The sequence below is a fragment of the Taudactylus pleione genome, unplaced genomic scaffold, assembly GCF_031769625.1.
Source record: "Taudactylus pleione unplaced genomic scaffold, aTauple2 ptg000040l, whole genome shotgun sequence".
Lineage (NCBI taxonomy): Eukaryota > Metazoa > Chordata > Amphibia > Anura > Myobatrachidae > Taudactylus > Taudactylus pleione.
In genome coordinates, this window is record NW_028284442.1 from 3,951,246 (window position 1) to 3,966,654 (window position 15,409).

At 38.2% G+C, this 15,409-nt stretch overlaps 1 protein-coding gene across 1 annotated transcript in view; it reads left to right on the top strand.

Annotated features, from left to right (window-relative positions):
• LOC148538322 (dynein axonemal heavy chain 3-like) overlaps positions 1 to 15,409 on the top strand; it is a 1,025,530-nt gene that overhangs the window by 15,266 nt on the left and 994,855 nt on the right. The window contains exons 8-9 of the mRNA XM_088455384.1: positions 10,734 to 10,892; positions 10,991 to 11,219. Of these exons, the coding sequence (XP_088311510.1) occupies positions 10,734 to 10,892; positions 10,991 to 11,219 (388 nt within the window). The remainder of the gene's footprint in view (positions 1 to 10,733; positions 10,893 to 10,990; positions 11,220 to 15,409) is intronic.

The following is a 15,409-nucleotide window of genomic DNA, read 5'->3' on the forward strand; positions in this document are numbered from 1 at the left end:
AGGATATGAGGAGGTGGACATATGTAGATTGGTCAGACCTCATTCGGATCTCTTAAGCAGGGTACTCACGGTACAATGTGTACCCAGCGATGCGATCCACGATCCGACAGCCGACATATCGGGCAGTCCCCACAGATGGAGTGATGCAGTGCCCGACTGCCCGATATGCTGCCACTCCTCCCCATAGACTTGCATGGGATTGTTCATCACTTCTCCAGATCTCTTGTGCATGCAGAAAGATCTGGAGGAGCAACGGACGACCCCACAGGAGCGCGCAGTGGACGATATCATGCCCACACACAGAACGATATAGCTGCAATATTGCTACAATCTGTCAGATCGGCCGCTATATCGCTCCATGTGTGGGGGGGCATAACACTAGGGATAGGGCAGGGATAGGGCTATAACACTAGGGATAGGGCAGGTGTAAATGTGTGCTGCTGATGACAATAATGACTGCATGCAGCGGCGGATGGACGGTGGAGATGCGTTCGCATAGATGCAGCTCATTTTGAATAAAGGTAGAGATCTGCTTTTATTTCCCAACATGGAAGTGGCGCTAAATGTGGCTACATTACGTCAGGTCCTTTGTGTCAGCTGTAAGAATTTGCCCTTCATTGCAGGACACTGTCACAATTAGAGAACGAGTTCCACTTTATATTTAATTTTTTCCGTTTTCCTTAGTGACATATTTGCTTTGCTCTTTTTTTATTTTTTTTCTACCTTTTTTTGTTCTAAATCCTCCTTCATTTCATAATTATTCTGTTTCTACTGATGCTTGCAAAAGACATCATACGCCAAAGTCATTAATTTTCTGTTAGAAGACTTTCTTTATGTGAAGAGGCTTTGAAGTCTGGAATTTTAAGCAGCTGACGTTATTGTAGTCCATATTTGTCTCAGCCAGCATTTAATAAAATTTTCAAGAAATAATTTGCATGTGACACTTTTCACCTTATGACTTCTAAGTGGTAGGAAATAAATCTACTGAGTTGAATTCACGGATGAGAAATAATAATTGGTTTTCTCAGTGCTGCTGTTTTCATATGAAAAGGACATTCACCATAGAGTCAGGGTTCCGGATATGCATACAGCTTTATTTGATATGACAGGCAATAGTGTTTACTACAATATTAACATTTAAAAACCTATGCTGTATAGATAAAGCAGTAGGTGATGTCATGTAACTGCTATCTTGTTATATACCTTTATACGTGGATTTACATGGGAAAGTGACATCTTATGTGAAAGTATGAATGTTTGCTCTGAATCAGGGGTGGATCGGTGTAGACAGTTGTGTTTTTAACTTTAGTTTCTAGTTATATTGCTATATGCTAAATATATTATATATTAGGGATGTACTTACCATCCCAATGGTCGGGATGCTGGCACTCAGAATACCGGCACTGGAATTCCTACAGCAGTTGGAATCCTGGTGCGGGCATGTATTAGGGTTAGGGTTTAGGATTAAGCACTAGGGACAGGGTTGCTGGGGGGGTTAGGGTTAGGCTGCAGAGGTGGAGGGGGGAGGGATAGGAGTTAGGACACTTAGCTTAGTGGGTTGGGATTCTGACTGTCAGGATGCCACCATCAGTATTCTGACGACCGGCATCCCGACCGCTGGGACCCTGTACCCAACCCATTATATTACTATATTATTAAAACTAGATTTTGTATTGCATACATATATTACAATCACCTACTGGGAATGAGGTTTTGCAGGGAATGGCATAGTAGTTAATGAGAAAATGTATTGTGATCACTGTTTTAGGTACTATTTGTTCAACTTTAGTACACAAGATCAGTTTAACCCACAGTAACGCATGTACATATTGATATATTTGCTATGCCCCCCTCCTCCTCCCAAAAAATGTTGATGTTGGTAACAGGGTCCAAAAATAATGAGTTAAAAAGGAAAGAAATGGTGGTTTACCAAGTAATATATTTGGGAGCATGAGCAAATGTTAAATTGAAGAAGAAATGGTGCATGTAGGCAGTACTTTAACCAGCCTTATTTGTCATTGAAAGTGTAGAAAGAGACAACAATGGAATATAACCAAAAGTACAAAAATAGGAGCAATATCACTAAATGAAATTGCTCAGATTTCTTTAACTGGAGTTGTAAATGACCCAGTATGTATTTTATCTGCTTGGTTTTCCTGTGGTTACTGTAATCCCTGTTTTTCTTTACAGCAAGTACATAAACTAGAATTTAGTAAGCAATAGGATCTTTGCCAGTGGGATATCCAGTGACTAGTCAACTGATATTGCAAAGTTAATATTTTAATTGACAAATTAATATCAGTAGGCCAGTCAGGCTCCATACAAGCACTGGGCATCAGTGCAGCATGTTCAGCTAGAAGGTACTAGTTTGGGCCTTAACTAAAACATACTGGATCTCATAATATGACATTCCTCATTTCTGCTAAAAGAATAAAAAAATCCATAACTGCAATGAAGTAGACTGATGGGGACCCTGGGCATCATTTTTTTTTTTTTTCTGTGCTCAGTGCCTCTTATACTGCAGGACCCCATAGTAATAATTTAGGCTGGTTTGACTGTAGTTACCTGTAATGAAAAAAATTTGTATGAACTGTCTTTTTGCATAGAAAAACAGAAGCCTTTAATATGACTGATGAAATACTTTAAGTCAAAGCTTAGCTTACTCATCACTCCATACTCTTTATTAAATTCAATATAAGGTGAAAATTCTAGATCTCCATCAGATAAAATTAAATTAATAAGGTGTTTTATGAAGTTGACACCTACAGGGCAACCAAGTAAAGGAAAATGTGTTTCTTAGTCTATGTTAAGGAAGATGATAAAAAGGTAATTAAGATCCCTATTAGTCTTTGAAGGGTTAGTAACCTGAAGGATGAATGACAAACCCAGCTTAATGGTGCAAGGACTGGATTCTCATTACTAATGCTGGCTCCTTTTTTCCCTTTTTAGTCTGAAAAGTATTTAAATATAAAATTTTTGTTGTAGAAAATCAATTGTATTTAATGTACTTAAAGGCTCAGTCCACCTTTGGACTTCTTTCTTTTAAAGTGTTAAATGTTCAAAACTGACTCAAAAGGTCTATTTTTAAACTATAACCCATATCCTGCTTGTAGAAGTTTGCAAAGTGTACAGTAATGCATACCTTTTCTCTAGCTACTGTACTTGTTCATGGAGCGGTCGTAGTGAGTCCCATATATATAGCGAGCCTTATAGTAGTGTCACAAAAGCTGTACATTTTATAGATGGGAGATAGCAATTGCTTTTCTATGGAAAGGACATTCACCATACTGGTAATTTGCATGGCTCCTACCATTGAGTTACAAAACCTACTCAAGCCAACCTTCCTGAGTTCGGCAAGATGATATGGGGGTGGGGATCCGATGTAATGTACACAGAGGACACATTTTCTTTTTTTGGAAAGAGGGGAATGGAAGCACTTTTATTGTTTATAAATATCTGCCCGCTGCTCATCTTCACTCCCAGTTATTATTAGTTCATATCGACCGCCCAGTCTCATGCCTGGCCTACCACTTGACACTTGCAATAATCAGAACTGCATACCAACAATCTCAACAGAGTGACCCAAGGCAAGTTCCCTGCTGTAGTGACTTCCTTCCGGATGACTCATCACAGATAAATAATAAATAGACGTAAAAGACAAACACTGCATAGAAATGTATTTGGCTTAGATCAAATCACCTTATTTTATTCAATTTTTAACTCATCCAGGATAACTCCAATTTTGAATTGGGTGGAGCTGCTACAACCTGTAACCAATTATATCATCAGGATGTTCACAGCAACAGGATATTAGTGTGCTTATATTGTGTGATCATAATAGTTCTTTGGATAAATCTTAGCTCATACTTCAATTATATAACCTGAGATAACATCTACTGGCAGACTTCATTCACACCACTCTGGTGGCATTGAATCTAAACCTGAAGAGGCATAATGAGCTGCTATTGAAATGTTCTGTTCTAGTTTGGGAGCATACTGTTACAAATAACATAATTACACATATTTTTGTAGGCTGAAAAAAAAGAAATGTTGATCAGGTTTATCCCTTTATCCTACAAATAATCATTCAGTTGAATACAATTATAAGGTTACAAATGCAATTGTCAGATACTGTACATACAAAATAGAAATGTGCGGGTCTGGTTCTCAGAGAACAGACAACAAATGAATTTAGGGTCCTGAGTCGAACAGAGTCCGAGATCGGATTACTTTGGGGCACCGAGTGGAACCGAGTCCCAGTTCGGATCTTCCCGCGGTTCATAACTCGGATTTAAAAACCGAACTCAGGTTTTGGATTGCATGCTAACAGGTCAAACTTACATAATTTTACTTGTCTTTTTTTGATCCAAAACCAAAACACATGAAGGTGGTTTTGCAAAACCAAAACACAAAGATAAATCTGGATCCAAAACCAAAACACGGGGGTCAGCATACATCTCTAAATCAAAATTATTCTTAACAGAGTTTCATGGGGCGTAAGATCTTGTTCAGGCATCACAGAATGCATTTGATTTCGTTCAGCACACCTTTTATCAGTCCTCATCTCCTTGTAGACCTTGAGTGGGTGGGATAGAACTATCTGCAGCCAATTCTATTGGTCTTGTAGAAGAGAGTGATCTATACACTAGTGTGATTGTGTGAATGGTAAATGGAAGCACACAGTAAGCCATAGTTTGGTGATTAAAAAGTGAACGGATTGCCCAACTGCAGAGTAGTATGGGGTCTCCTGGAAAATTAAGGAAGAGTCTGGTGTAAATTTCCATATAAATAAATATTATATATTAAAATTGTTTTATTTGGTATCCATCATGTTATGGCTAGAGCATCATAAACTTCCTTTGAAGGCCTCTTTATGTTTAAGTAATCGTCACTCAAACAACATATTTATTGTTATGTGGCATGTCCATAAGTTGATTAAAGCCTCTTCACCACTGACTAAATAAAAAAATAGTACCAATGATAAAGCTGTTTTATAGTATAGTGGGTGCTCCATGAGCGATATTGTTAAATGTTTCCCCTGCACTGCCGGGCTCAATGTTGTTAACAACATTGAGCATACACACTGAACAATATCGTTAACGATATCATTCAGTGACAGCACCCTCCCTCATCCTATCGTCAGGTTGCCCTGCAAGTACGGATGATGAAAGACATTGTTAACGATCCGCGGGAGCGTACATCATTAACAATATCATCCATATACACTGGACGATATTGAACTCAATGAACGATAACGATATAATTATTGTTCATACTATCCAATTTATCGTCTATTGTGTACGCGGCTTTAGAAGTAGCAAGTAACTGCATCTTGGTAAAACCATGTTGTACTGCAGGTGGGACAGATGTAAAATGCGCAGAGAGATTTAGATTTTGGAGGAGTGTGTGCAAACTGACATCTACATTGCACTGTCAGTATTTGTGGGCTACATGCAAAAGCTTCCAGTATATACCTAAAATGTAAAAAGAATGTATGTATTTGGACCCCTTGCATTGCAACATGGTTTGTCAAGGTACACCGTTACTTGACAGGTCAATGTATTCTTGTCTGACATAAATTTAAATATTAATATGAGTTATAATAAAGCATAATTAAGGAATATTGTATATTTATTTATAGATGTGCTTGTTTTGGTGTTGATAATGAATTAGCTGAAGTGTCTAAATAATTTACCTACAAACATTACCCCATGTGAAAAGAACGAGTGTAATGTCTGTAATTAAACACACCTCTGCACCACCCTAGCTGCTCTTGAACAACATCACTGTAATGATGCATTGTAATTAAATCAATTCCATCTGAACTAAACTGGGGATTGCCAGGAACTATGCAAGAATTGCAAAGAGAAAGAAATTAGTAGAACCACCCACATATACACACTCACAAGCGAGTAATGCGTAATTCATATATAAATGAACCAAGAAAGTTTCTTTACGTTTATATATTTCCTAAAGAAAAATCAGCTGGAAAGTATTAAATGGCTGACATTCTGGCATGCTAGTTATTGCTATTGGTAACAGATGACTGGGCTATCAGGACTAATATGCTGCTAGGTCCAGGCCCTGAACGTACAGATCATGGTGGAGATGTACTAAGCCTTGAAGAGACAGATAAAGTACCAATCAATCAGCTCCAAACTGGCATGTTACAGGCTGTGTTTTAAAAATAACTGTGAGGAGTTGATTGGTTGGTACTTTATCTTTCTCCACCATATCTCTCTCCAATTCTTGGTACATCTACCCCCATGTCTGATGTGAACACTTACAGATATGCCCAGCTATATCGCGCCATGCATAGAGCGATCCGTGCATCCCCGAGTGGATACGCCCACTGCATATGCGACCGCACCTCCATAGGAAGGCATGGTGTGATCACAGTGCATTCCATAGCGTACTGTAGCATATGCAGGTGTGGTGAATCACATGGCGCAATATGTGCACACGTTTGTGGTGCAATCAGCCACAATGTAACTGGGTGCATTATAAACTTCTAGAATAACTGATATGTGTCCTATGCTACTTTGCATAGAATGTAATTGAGATTTTAAAGAGTCATTCCAAAAATTAAGGGTGGGAGAGTACTCTAACTAAACACTTAGGAAACAAACAACTAACATGATATAAAGGTATAGTTCTATGCAGGCCCACCAAGAGCCACGGCGGGCCCGGGTAACAGGGGGCTTGGCCTAATCGCGGGAGGTGTGACCTCACCCCCTTCCTGAAAAAAAAAGTTTTCCAGCGAAGCGGCACTGCGCGCTGGGGAGGGGGGACGCTCTGAGCCCCCTCAGCCCAGCTCAAAGCCAGGGAGGGCGCGATCAGTGTGACCGCTCCCCCCCACAGGCATAGGACACTGCTGTGGGGGGGAGCAGTCTCCCACTGCAGCTCAGCACACGCTGAGAGGGAGGGGGGCAGTGCCGGACCCGGGGCCCCCTCCGGGCCCCTCAGGAAGCCCGGCCCAGGTAATCTGTACCCGCCCCCCACCCTCTCGGCACCCCTGCTTCTATGTGTCATTGACTACATATCCTACACCATATCAGTAATTGCTTCATGTCTTAAGCTGGGTACACACGTAAAGATTTTCTGTCCAACCATCCAACTAGTTGATTGGTTGGAATGAAAATCTTGTAACGTATGGGAGTAAATGATGATCAGCAATTTGCTCCTAAATGCCAGAAATCAGATGAAAATGGTCGTCAGACCAGTTTGTTAAATGTTTGATCTAAAAAAAAATTTCAAACAACAGTTTTTGTCCATTTTCCGGCGTTTGTAAGCAAATTGTTGATTGTTATTTGCTTTCATACGTTACCAAGTTTTCATTCCAACCAATCAACTAGTTGGATGGTTGGACAGAAAATCTTTACGTGTGTACCCAGCCTCACAGTGATAGAATCTTATACTTTTGAAAGAGCCATATATACAAGTTAGATATATAGCTTTATAAATCTGGATTTATAGCTAGCCAAAAGTGGGAAATAAGGTTGAATTTGCATATCAATCTATAATTCCTTACACATTAATTATAACTTCTTTGGAGGCAACGCTGTTTCATTGCAGGCTACAGTAAAAGCTTTTTCCTTTTTCTCAATTTACACTGGAATTTTTTCATCTATGAAACCCTACAGCAAAAAGCCTTTGTTTATCATCATTAATTATTATTTTAATATATTTTTTTTTTAAGCAGAGTTGTGTAAAAATGTTTTAAAAAGGCTGTGGACAGGATGCATCAAAGCTAAAAATTCATTCAAACCCCCGAAAATGTAGTTTTTTTAGGTTCAACCACATTTTCCATATGCATCAAGCTTTCTGGCACTTGGACCCGATAGGCAACGCCATCTATAGATGGCATTGCCTAATAGAATCCTATGGTCTTCTTATTGGGAACCTTCCCTGAGAGGGATCCAATAGGATCCCTCCAAGGGTCCCATGCAGCTTGTGCATGCACTGACCAATGGCCATGCATGCACAGAAGGACTCCCGGGTCATAAACCCAGAGGTCCTGATGCCACAAAGGACAGCTCTTATTGGATAAGCGGTTCTTTGCTTAAATGATCATGCATATGGCATTGATAAACACTGGCACTAAGCCAGAATCTACATTACTGCACCTGCCGAGGCACCACTAGAGAGAGGAGGGGGCCTGCACAGAGTCTGCGCACGGGCCCCCTCCTCTCTTAAAATGCCTCTGAACACCAGTATGCATGCGGTCATTGGCGGAATGCACCACATCCAAAATGCGATTCTTGATGCATCCTGCCCTGTGTCTTGTTACATCCAATGCTCCTAACATAAATGGGTGCTTAGTTTTGAAGCATAAGAAACACAACAGTTCATCACTTTATTAAAATAGAAGTTGCATGATATATAACACTATACCAGTAATATACTGTAGTTTAATATTGCACAAATGTAAGTAGAATTTCAGATGTAGTACATCTTACATTTTTGTAGTGCCACATCCATTTGTAGCACCAATGCACAGGGCTGCCACTAGAAATTGTGGGGCCCGGTACTAATAAAATATTCAGGGCCCCCCTGGGGAAAAGTATAGGGCAGGGAAGGCTGAACGTTATTGGGGGGGGCAGGTTAGGAAAGGCTGGAGAAGGGGGAGGCACATGGGAGGGAGGGCTGTTAGGAGTAGGGGAGAGGCACATGGCATGGGAGGTTGTCTGGACTTGGGGGGGGGGCGGACGCGCAGTGAAAGGCTGGCTATGTACTTACCTGCAGCCAGCAAGAACGCGTCGGTGTCATTTCAAATAAGGCACTGGCCGCGAGCCAATCACAGCTCGCGGCCCGGCAGCCAATCAGGAGCGGCCACTGCTGATTGGCTGCTCGCGGACCGACAGCCAATCAGGAGTGGCCATTACTGATTGGCTGCTCGCGGGACAACCAATCAAGAGCGGCCGTCCTGATTGGTTGTCATTCTGTAAGCAGCCAATCAGGAGCGGCCACTCCTGATTGGCTACCATTCCGTTCACGGCGGAAACTTATTTGGAATGCTGCCAGTGCCAGCGTCTTCTCCATTAATACTGACCACCGGGCCCCCTCTCTCTCCGGGCCCGGGACAACAGGCCCGGCAGTCCCCCTCTGATGGCGGCCCTGCCAATGCATACTGTATAATATTTGTTTTGTACGACTAGATGATCTCCAATGATGTAAATAACAATAATAGTAAAGTAATTAACACTAAACGCATTGCAATGTAACCTTTTAGATGAGTGATTATAATGTTGATTGAGTTACACTAAAAATACCTTGATGTACTGTTTAGTGCAAATTTCCATAACTGATTCTTCCTAAGAAATTTATTGTTTAACAGTTAAAATTGTCCGGTGGCCAATATCCGCACGTGTAGGCCGCTGTTGGCTGTCTTTGCAAATTTAGCACTCTGTGATCCATTCTTTTCTCTTGACTGATAAATTACTATATCTCTACAAACTAGTCCATCATTTTTGTGACCAGTTGTTTGATATCAAGCATCTTAAATGCAGCATTATTATTCTGTTACCAATAGATTACAGTTAAATATTTAAATAAATTCAAGATTAATATTAAAAAAATCTCTTGGGGAGTTGGGGATCCTAAACATTTTACTTTGCTACCAGTTTCCTAACCACAAAAAATAAAAAAGTTATGTTTTGTGTTTAATATTAGTATGTTTTGTGTTTTTTCAGAAAAGGCATATATTTTCTTTTACAGTAATATATCTTATGATTTCTCTATATAAATATTAAGTAAATTGGTTGTTGTAAGACACTAGATTGCTATTATGAAGAAAATTAATAGTGGTAACTGTAACTATTGTATTAGTGTATTGTACATTTTGAAATGTGTTGTCCACTTTAGAAATACTAATTTAGGCCCAAAATTCTGAATTATATTCATAATATCCATTTTGTTTTCCAATGGTACTTTAATTGTTATTGAGTTTGGTTCCAAATAATGTATTCTAAACCTCCTTATTCACTGGTTTTGTCATAAGTGTGCTGTTTATATCCCATGCCTGTCTATACATATGATATATATGTGATATTGCACCTTCTCACTTTAAGTCTTGCATAGACTTGCAAGCCAGGGAAAAAGTGATGGTAATAACAGTTATGTACATAAATAAACACATACATGGAGATGGAGAGAAATATTTATTTGATCCTAAAATCTATTTTATCAATATTTTCGACATCCTCTAATATAACAATAGACCTCCTTCTTTCCAGATATTTGCAGTCTTATTTTGTTTTCATTGCTATCATTATTGACTGCAGAGTCCTCCTAATGAGTTCTCTCATTTCCCATGAAAAAAAAAACTGTAAGTGGTGTTGATTTATTGAACTGGTTAGAGCAAATAATAGAATAGGATCAATCCAGCATTGCGAGCTAATAGCACTGACAAAACTTAGTCATAATTAGATGGACAAAGGACTTTCTTGTCCAATGCAGTTAAAAAAAAAAAAAAAACCCTCATCAAACTAAATTAGGGAATAATATATTCAACCTCAGAAGAATTACTGGCTAGCACTTTCTATTTATCTGAAGCTTAAAGAGCAGCTGCCTTTTTGTAACAGCTATGAATGCGACAATGTTAGTTAAAGGTATGGAAAAAGGAAAAAAATCACCCCTTGTTTTGTAATAACGGGATTTTCAATTTTAAAAAGAGAGATCCTGTTGTGTGAAGTATGGTTATTACATTCAGTGTACTCTATCTTGCCCACCAGGAGGCTAATAATGAGGGAGTCTGTGAAGGAGGCCAATGCCATGAGGGTTATCTCACGGCCCCAGATGCTGGATAAGTTGAAGGAGGCAGAATTGCTTTTGGATGACATTCAGAAAGGCCTGAATGATTATTTGGAGAAGAAAAGGCTATTCTTTCCAAGGTAAACAGTCTATTTCCTCCATCAGCTGATCATCTTTGTCTTAAAAATGTTTATTTGGATGTTACTTAGGTTACTATTTTTGTCTTTTTAAAACCCAGGTTTTTCTTCCTGTCCAATGATGAGCTGCTGGAAATCCTTTCTGAGACACAAGATCCACTCAGAGTACAGCCGCACCTTAAGAAGTGCTTTGAAGGCATTGCAAAACTCACATTTAATATGAAGAAAGAAATTACTCACATGGAGTCTGCAGAGAATGAAAAAGTAGAGCTCGTGCTGAGAATAATTCCAGCGAATGCCAAGGGGCTAGTTGAGAAATGGCTTCATGAGGTGAATATGCTTACCCTTTATAAGGATTTACTTGAATGCAGTATAACTTTTCTTAAATAATGATTACACGGCCATTTTGCTAATAGTTATGTTTTGTTGTATTGTTGTTTGTGGAACGTCTATCATCATAACACAGTAAGACGTGACAAAAAACAGATTGAACCATAGACATGAATATGATGATCGGCGATTGGTGACGAAAATATCATACAAAATTAAACTCTCTGCGACCTTGGGTGTGATGCTCTACATATAAAATCATTGCTTAGCATCACAACTTAGTAAATGGTTGCTTATATATGTGGTAAATAGAGCTATTTCCACCATTTTTTGTTAGTAAAAAAATCCCTATACACAGATTTCAATTTTCAACAAAAAAGGCATTACATATACAGTATGTAACTCATAATTATCAATATTAGGCCTATTAAGGAGGCTGTGCTTCAATAAAAGTGATATACTCTAATATAGACAAGCACATATACTGTATATTGGCAGACCAGGCTCTGATAATTGTAGCACTGCCTCAATCTACTCATGTAACTCTAACAGTGAAAGCTTCACACTGTAATTTTATTCCAAGTAGTCTCAAGTCGCATACACAGATTCCAGAACTATGTAAGCATGCATGCATTATACACTTGGGTGGAGGTATGTCGATGATTGCAATAAAACTGTGATGGTTTCCCCCATTTATTTCTGCTTTACTGGCATTTTAGGCCACTGGATTATCTCATTCAAATCTTGCCAGAACAGCTCCCCAATATCCAGGTGCCCCAGTGATGCAGTTGCTTCTGGGTTTCTGACCCAGCAATTATAATGTGCATGCAAGGCCTTCTGGTCTTCAGAGGCCTCTACAGGAAATTTTGTGGAATGTAGTCCACAACTTCAATAGCTAACATCTCCAAAATTGGGGCCAAGCTCCAGAAAGCCATGATATCTGCTGTAGACCCTGATCCCACAGTTAGGAAATTCTAAAATGATACAGAAAATCTCTGAAAATTGCAGTTTTCTGAGGCTTTACCTCAAAATCAAATTCATATACCTCACCCTTAGAGAGAAAAATTGCCATAAAATCAAATTTAACCAATCAAGTCCAATAAGTTTTGTCAATACCTGTTTATAAGCAAGTATAATTCTCTAAGGTGCAGATTCAATTAGTCTCAAAGCTTCAATTAGCCTCAAAGCAGTGTCTAGGGCTATTCAATTGCAGCCTGCAGGCTGCATGTAATGCAGATTTCTGTTACCTCCTCTTGAGGCTCGAACAGAAATCTGCATTAAGTAGGGCTTTCTGCCCTTATCGTGGCCACCGTTAACATGTTAATCCATAGCTCTGGGTACTTATCCTGGAATCTATGGGTTAATGCGTGTTAGCCATGGATTTACCACACGAGGAAAGGGGCTTGTATTTGGATAGCTGTGGGCATTAAAGTCGGAGGCTACAACCCTTTTCCTCACATGGTAAAGTATCAAGCATAATTGAATCCAGCCCAAAGTATGTAAAATATAGTAATATATATTATATTACTTTATAATATTTTTGTAATATAATATCTGGCTTTGATTCAACCAGTTTTATAACATTAGCCAATTTATTTATTACTTCCTTCATATCAAACTATTCCTTTGTTGTCATGAGTTTGCCAAGTGTATATTTTCATATACCAGATTAGTTTGTTTTCATTAAATTGTCAGTGCATCAAGATGAAAGCTCTTCCATATGAAACTACAGCTTGACTGACAGCCTTTCTGCATCATAGTGTAGGTCCTGACAGTCACTGTGAGGTTGTGTTATATCATCAATTTAGTTTCATTTCCTCTAGTGACAGACATCCATCCTGTGTCAGGCAGTGTGTTTTTTTAAAACATGGGTAGCATGGGGAAATGGTAACTGTTGTAGTATAATGATTACTGTCCTTTGTTATCTATTTTTCTTATCTGAACTGCTTTTTTGGACACACTACCTTCCTTTTTTATACAGTGTTCCTGTACTTTAGGAATTGTGTATGTGTATTAATTCTAAGTGTTACCATAGATTCTTAAAGCTTATTCATGCTGATATTACAAAAAAAGTAATATAAGCTATTGGGCCTATATACATACAATATTTGTCAATGTTCCCATCAATTTTGGCATTGCCCCTAACTCCAGAATGTAATGGTATTTTATAGGAATACTCATTATGTACATTACTATGCTGCAGGGAAGCTATAAGACATATTAATAAATATCTTCTAATGCTCTATAACTAAGTACAATGTTTTGTCCATGATTTTAACTAACATTGTTTTTCAACTTCCATGTGAACAAGTCTTAACCATAAACATATAATGTCCTCAAAGCATTATATTGCTCTCTTGGCATGATCTCATTTATCTAATAGTAAGCTCTCCATTTAAATGGTGATTTCCATTAACATTAAGCTTTAACATAAAACTGATAAATGATTACATAAAGCTTTAGACCTTGTACTTTAATGCATGGCAAAATAATTTCAATATATAATCTTTATAATACTTCCCTATTCTTCTCTATGCAACATAAACTCTCCACAGTATGACAAATCAGGAACTAGCAGGTAAGTAAGGACAGCAGAGGAGGTAAATATCTGGTGGCAGTAACCTACATCATAAATTACATATAGATTCTCTTTAGCTATAACTTGAATTAGTGCCCCTTCTGCATGTACCAAAATGATACTGTCATCAGTTCTCCATCATATCAGTGGCCTGTTGTTATGTGTAGAATGAAAGATATACTAAGCATGTTTTATGGAACCAATGCCATGACTATTATGGATGATGTGTAGTTTGTGTTATTTATTAAGTGTATCTATTACCAAATTGTCAGCTTGACTCTCACGTACAAACAATGCATGTCCCATTACAAGTAATGATAGATGACTTTATTCATTCTAGATTTATGTTGCGAGGAGTCTCTATTTTGTTTGAGCAGTTTGATCCAGATGTCTTGTGCAGTTTTATGTGTCCTTTGGGTTGGTGTTTTCTGTGATGAAACTATGTTGGTTCGAATAAAACTGTCTACTTCTCGGTTCGTTCAAAATATGCAGCATTCTGGTGCATGTTAGTGTTGTTGTCTTGTCAGTTTAGCTGTCCTTGGTGTTGTGTAACTTTTAGTGGATTAAGCTGTTTTATTGTATTGTTTATTTGTGTATTTAAAAAAAAATTCCTTTGACAGTAGCAGCGCTGTTAATTTTTGATGTAACTGTTTCAGTGTGCATCTTGTCACTGAAATCTAGTTTAAAATGTTGTGTAATGTAGCATGAAATTATTGGTTAGTTTTGAAATAGATGTGAAATCATGTGAAGAAAATAAGTATTGCATCCGATCGAGATAAATTCACTGTGGTGTTTTATGGCTTTTTATTCCTATGTGATAGTAATAATGTCTCATGTAGGGATGGAAGCCATGAAATACATTGTGAAAAGTCATCATCTAAAATGGGGGCCATGAGCATGGAAAATGCAATGGTCGTGGAGCTAATAGACAATGTTACAAAAACAGTTCTGAAAACTCATCATCCAATGCTCAAATGTACTTTATTTACATAATGAAAGTTTGAGCATTATGTAGAAGTGATCAGAATATATGTATATATTTATATATATATATAGTATACACGTATACGTATTGAAGTCTGATGATTAAATCAACAGTAGTAATTACGTTGCTAGAGCAGTCACTTTAAGGACTGTACAATAGTGTGATGTTGGTCTACATAGATGTGTTTTATGCATTTCGAGCACTTAACTATGGTGGCCTCCATTCCCGATTTGCAATTCTGGGCATGTTTAGGATTTTGTATGAACTTCTACAAATGAGAAGTTCCCTGATGTGTTTGCGGATGTGTTGGACACAGCATACATTATGAAGCAGGAAGTCTTTGTGGCATGGCGGAATCTAGTAGATGCATAATTCTAAATATACATAATTTACCATATAGTTCGATAGATGTTTTTTTATTTTGGTAACTAAAATGCACTTATAAATGTCCATGCTATTTCATATTTGAACATTTCTGTATGAATAATATAACAATAAAATATCTAAGTATACTGATTGGTCTCTGCTGTATTTTCTTTCTGTTTCTATCTCACATAAGTTAGAAATTCTATTAATATTGACATTCTTTTTACAATCTATCCAGTTACTTTACATCTAGCTAACACT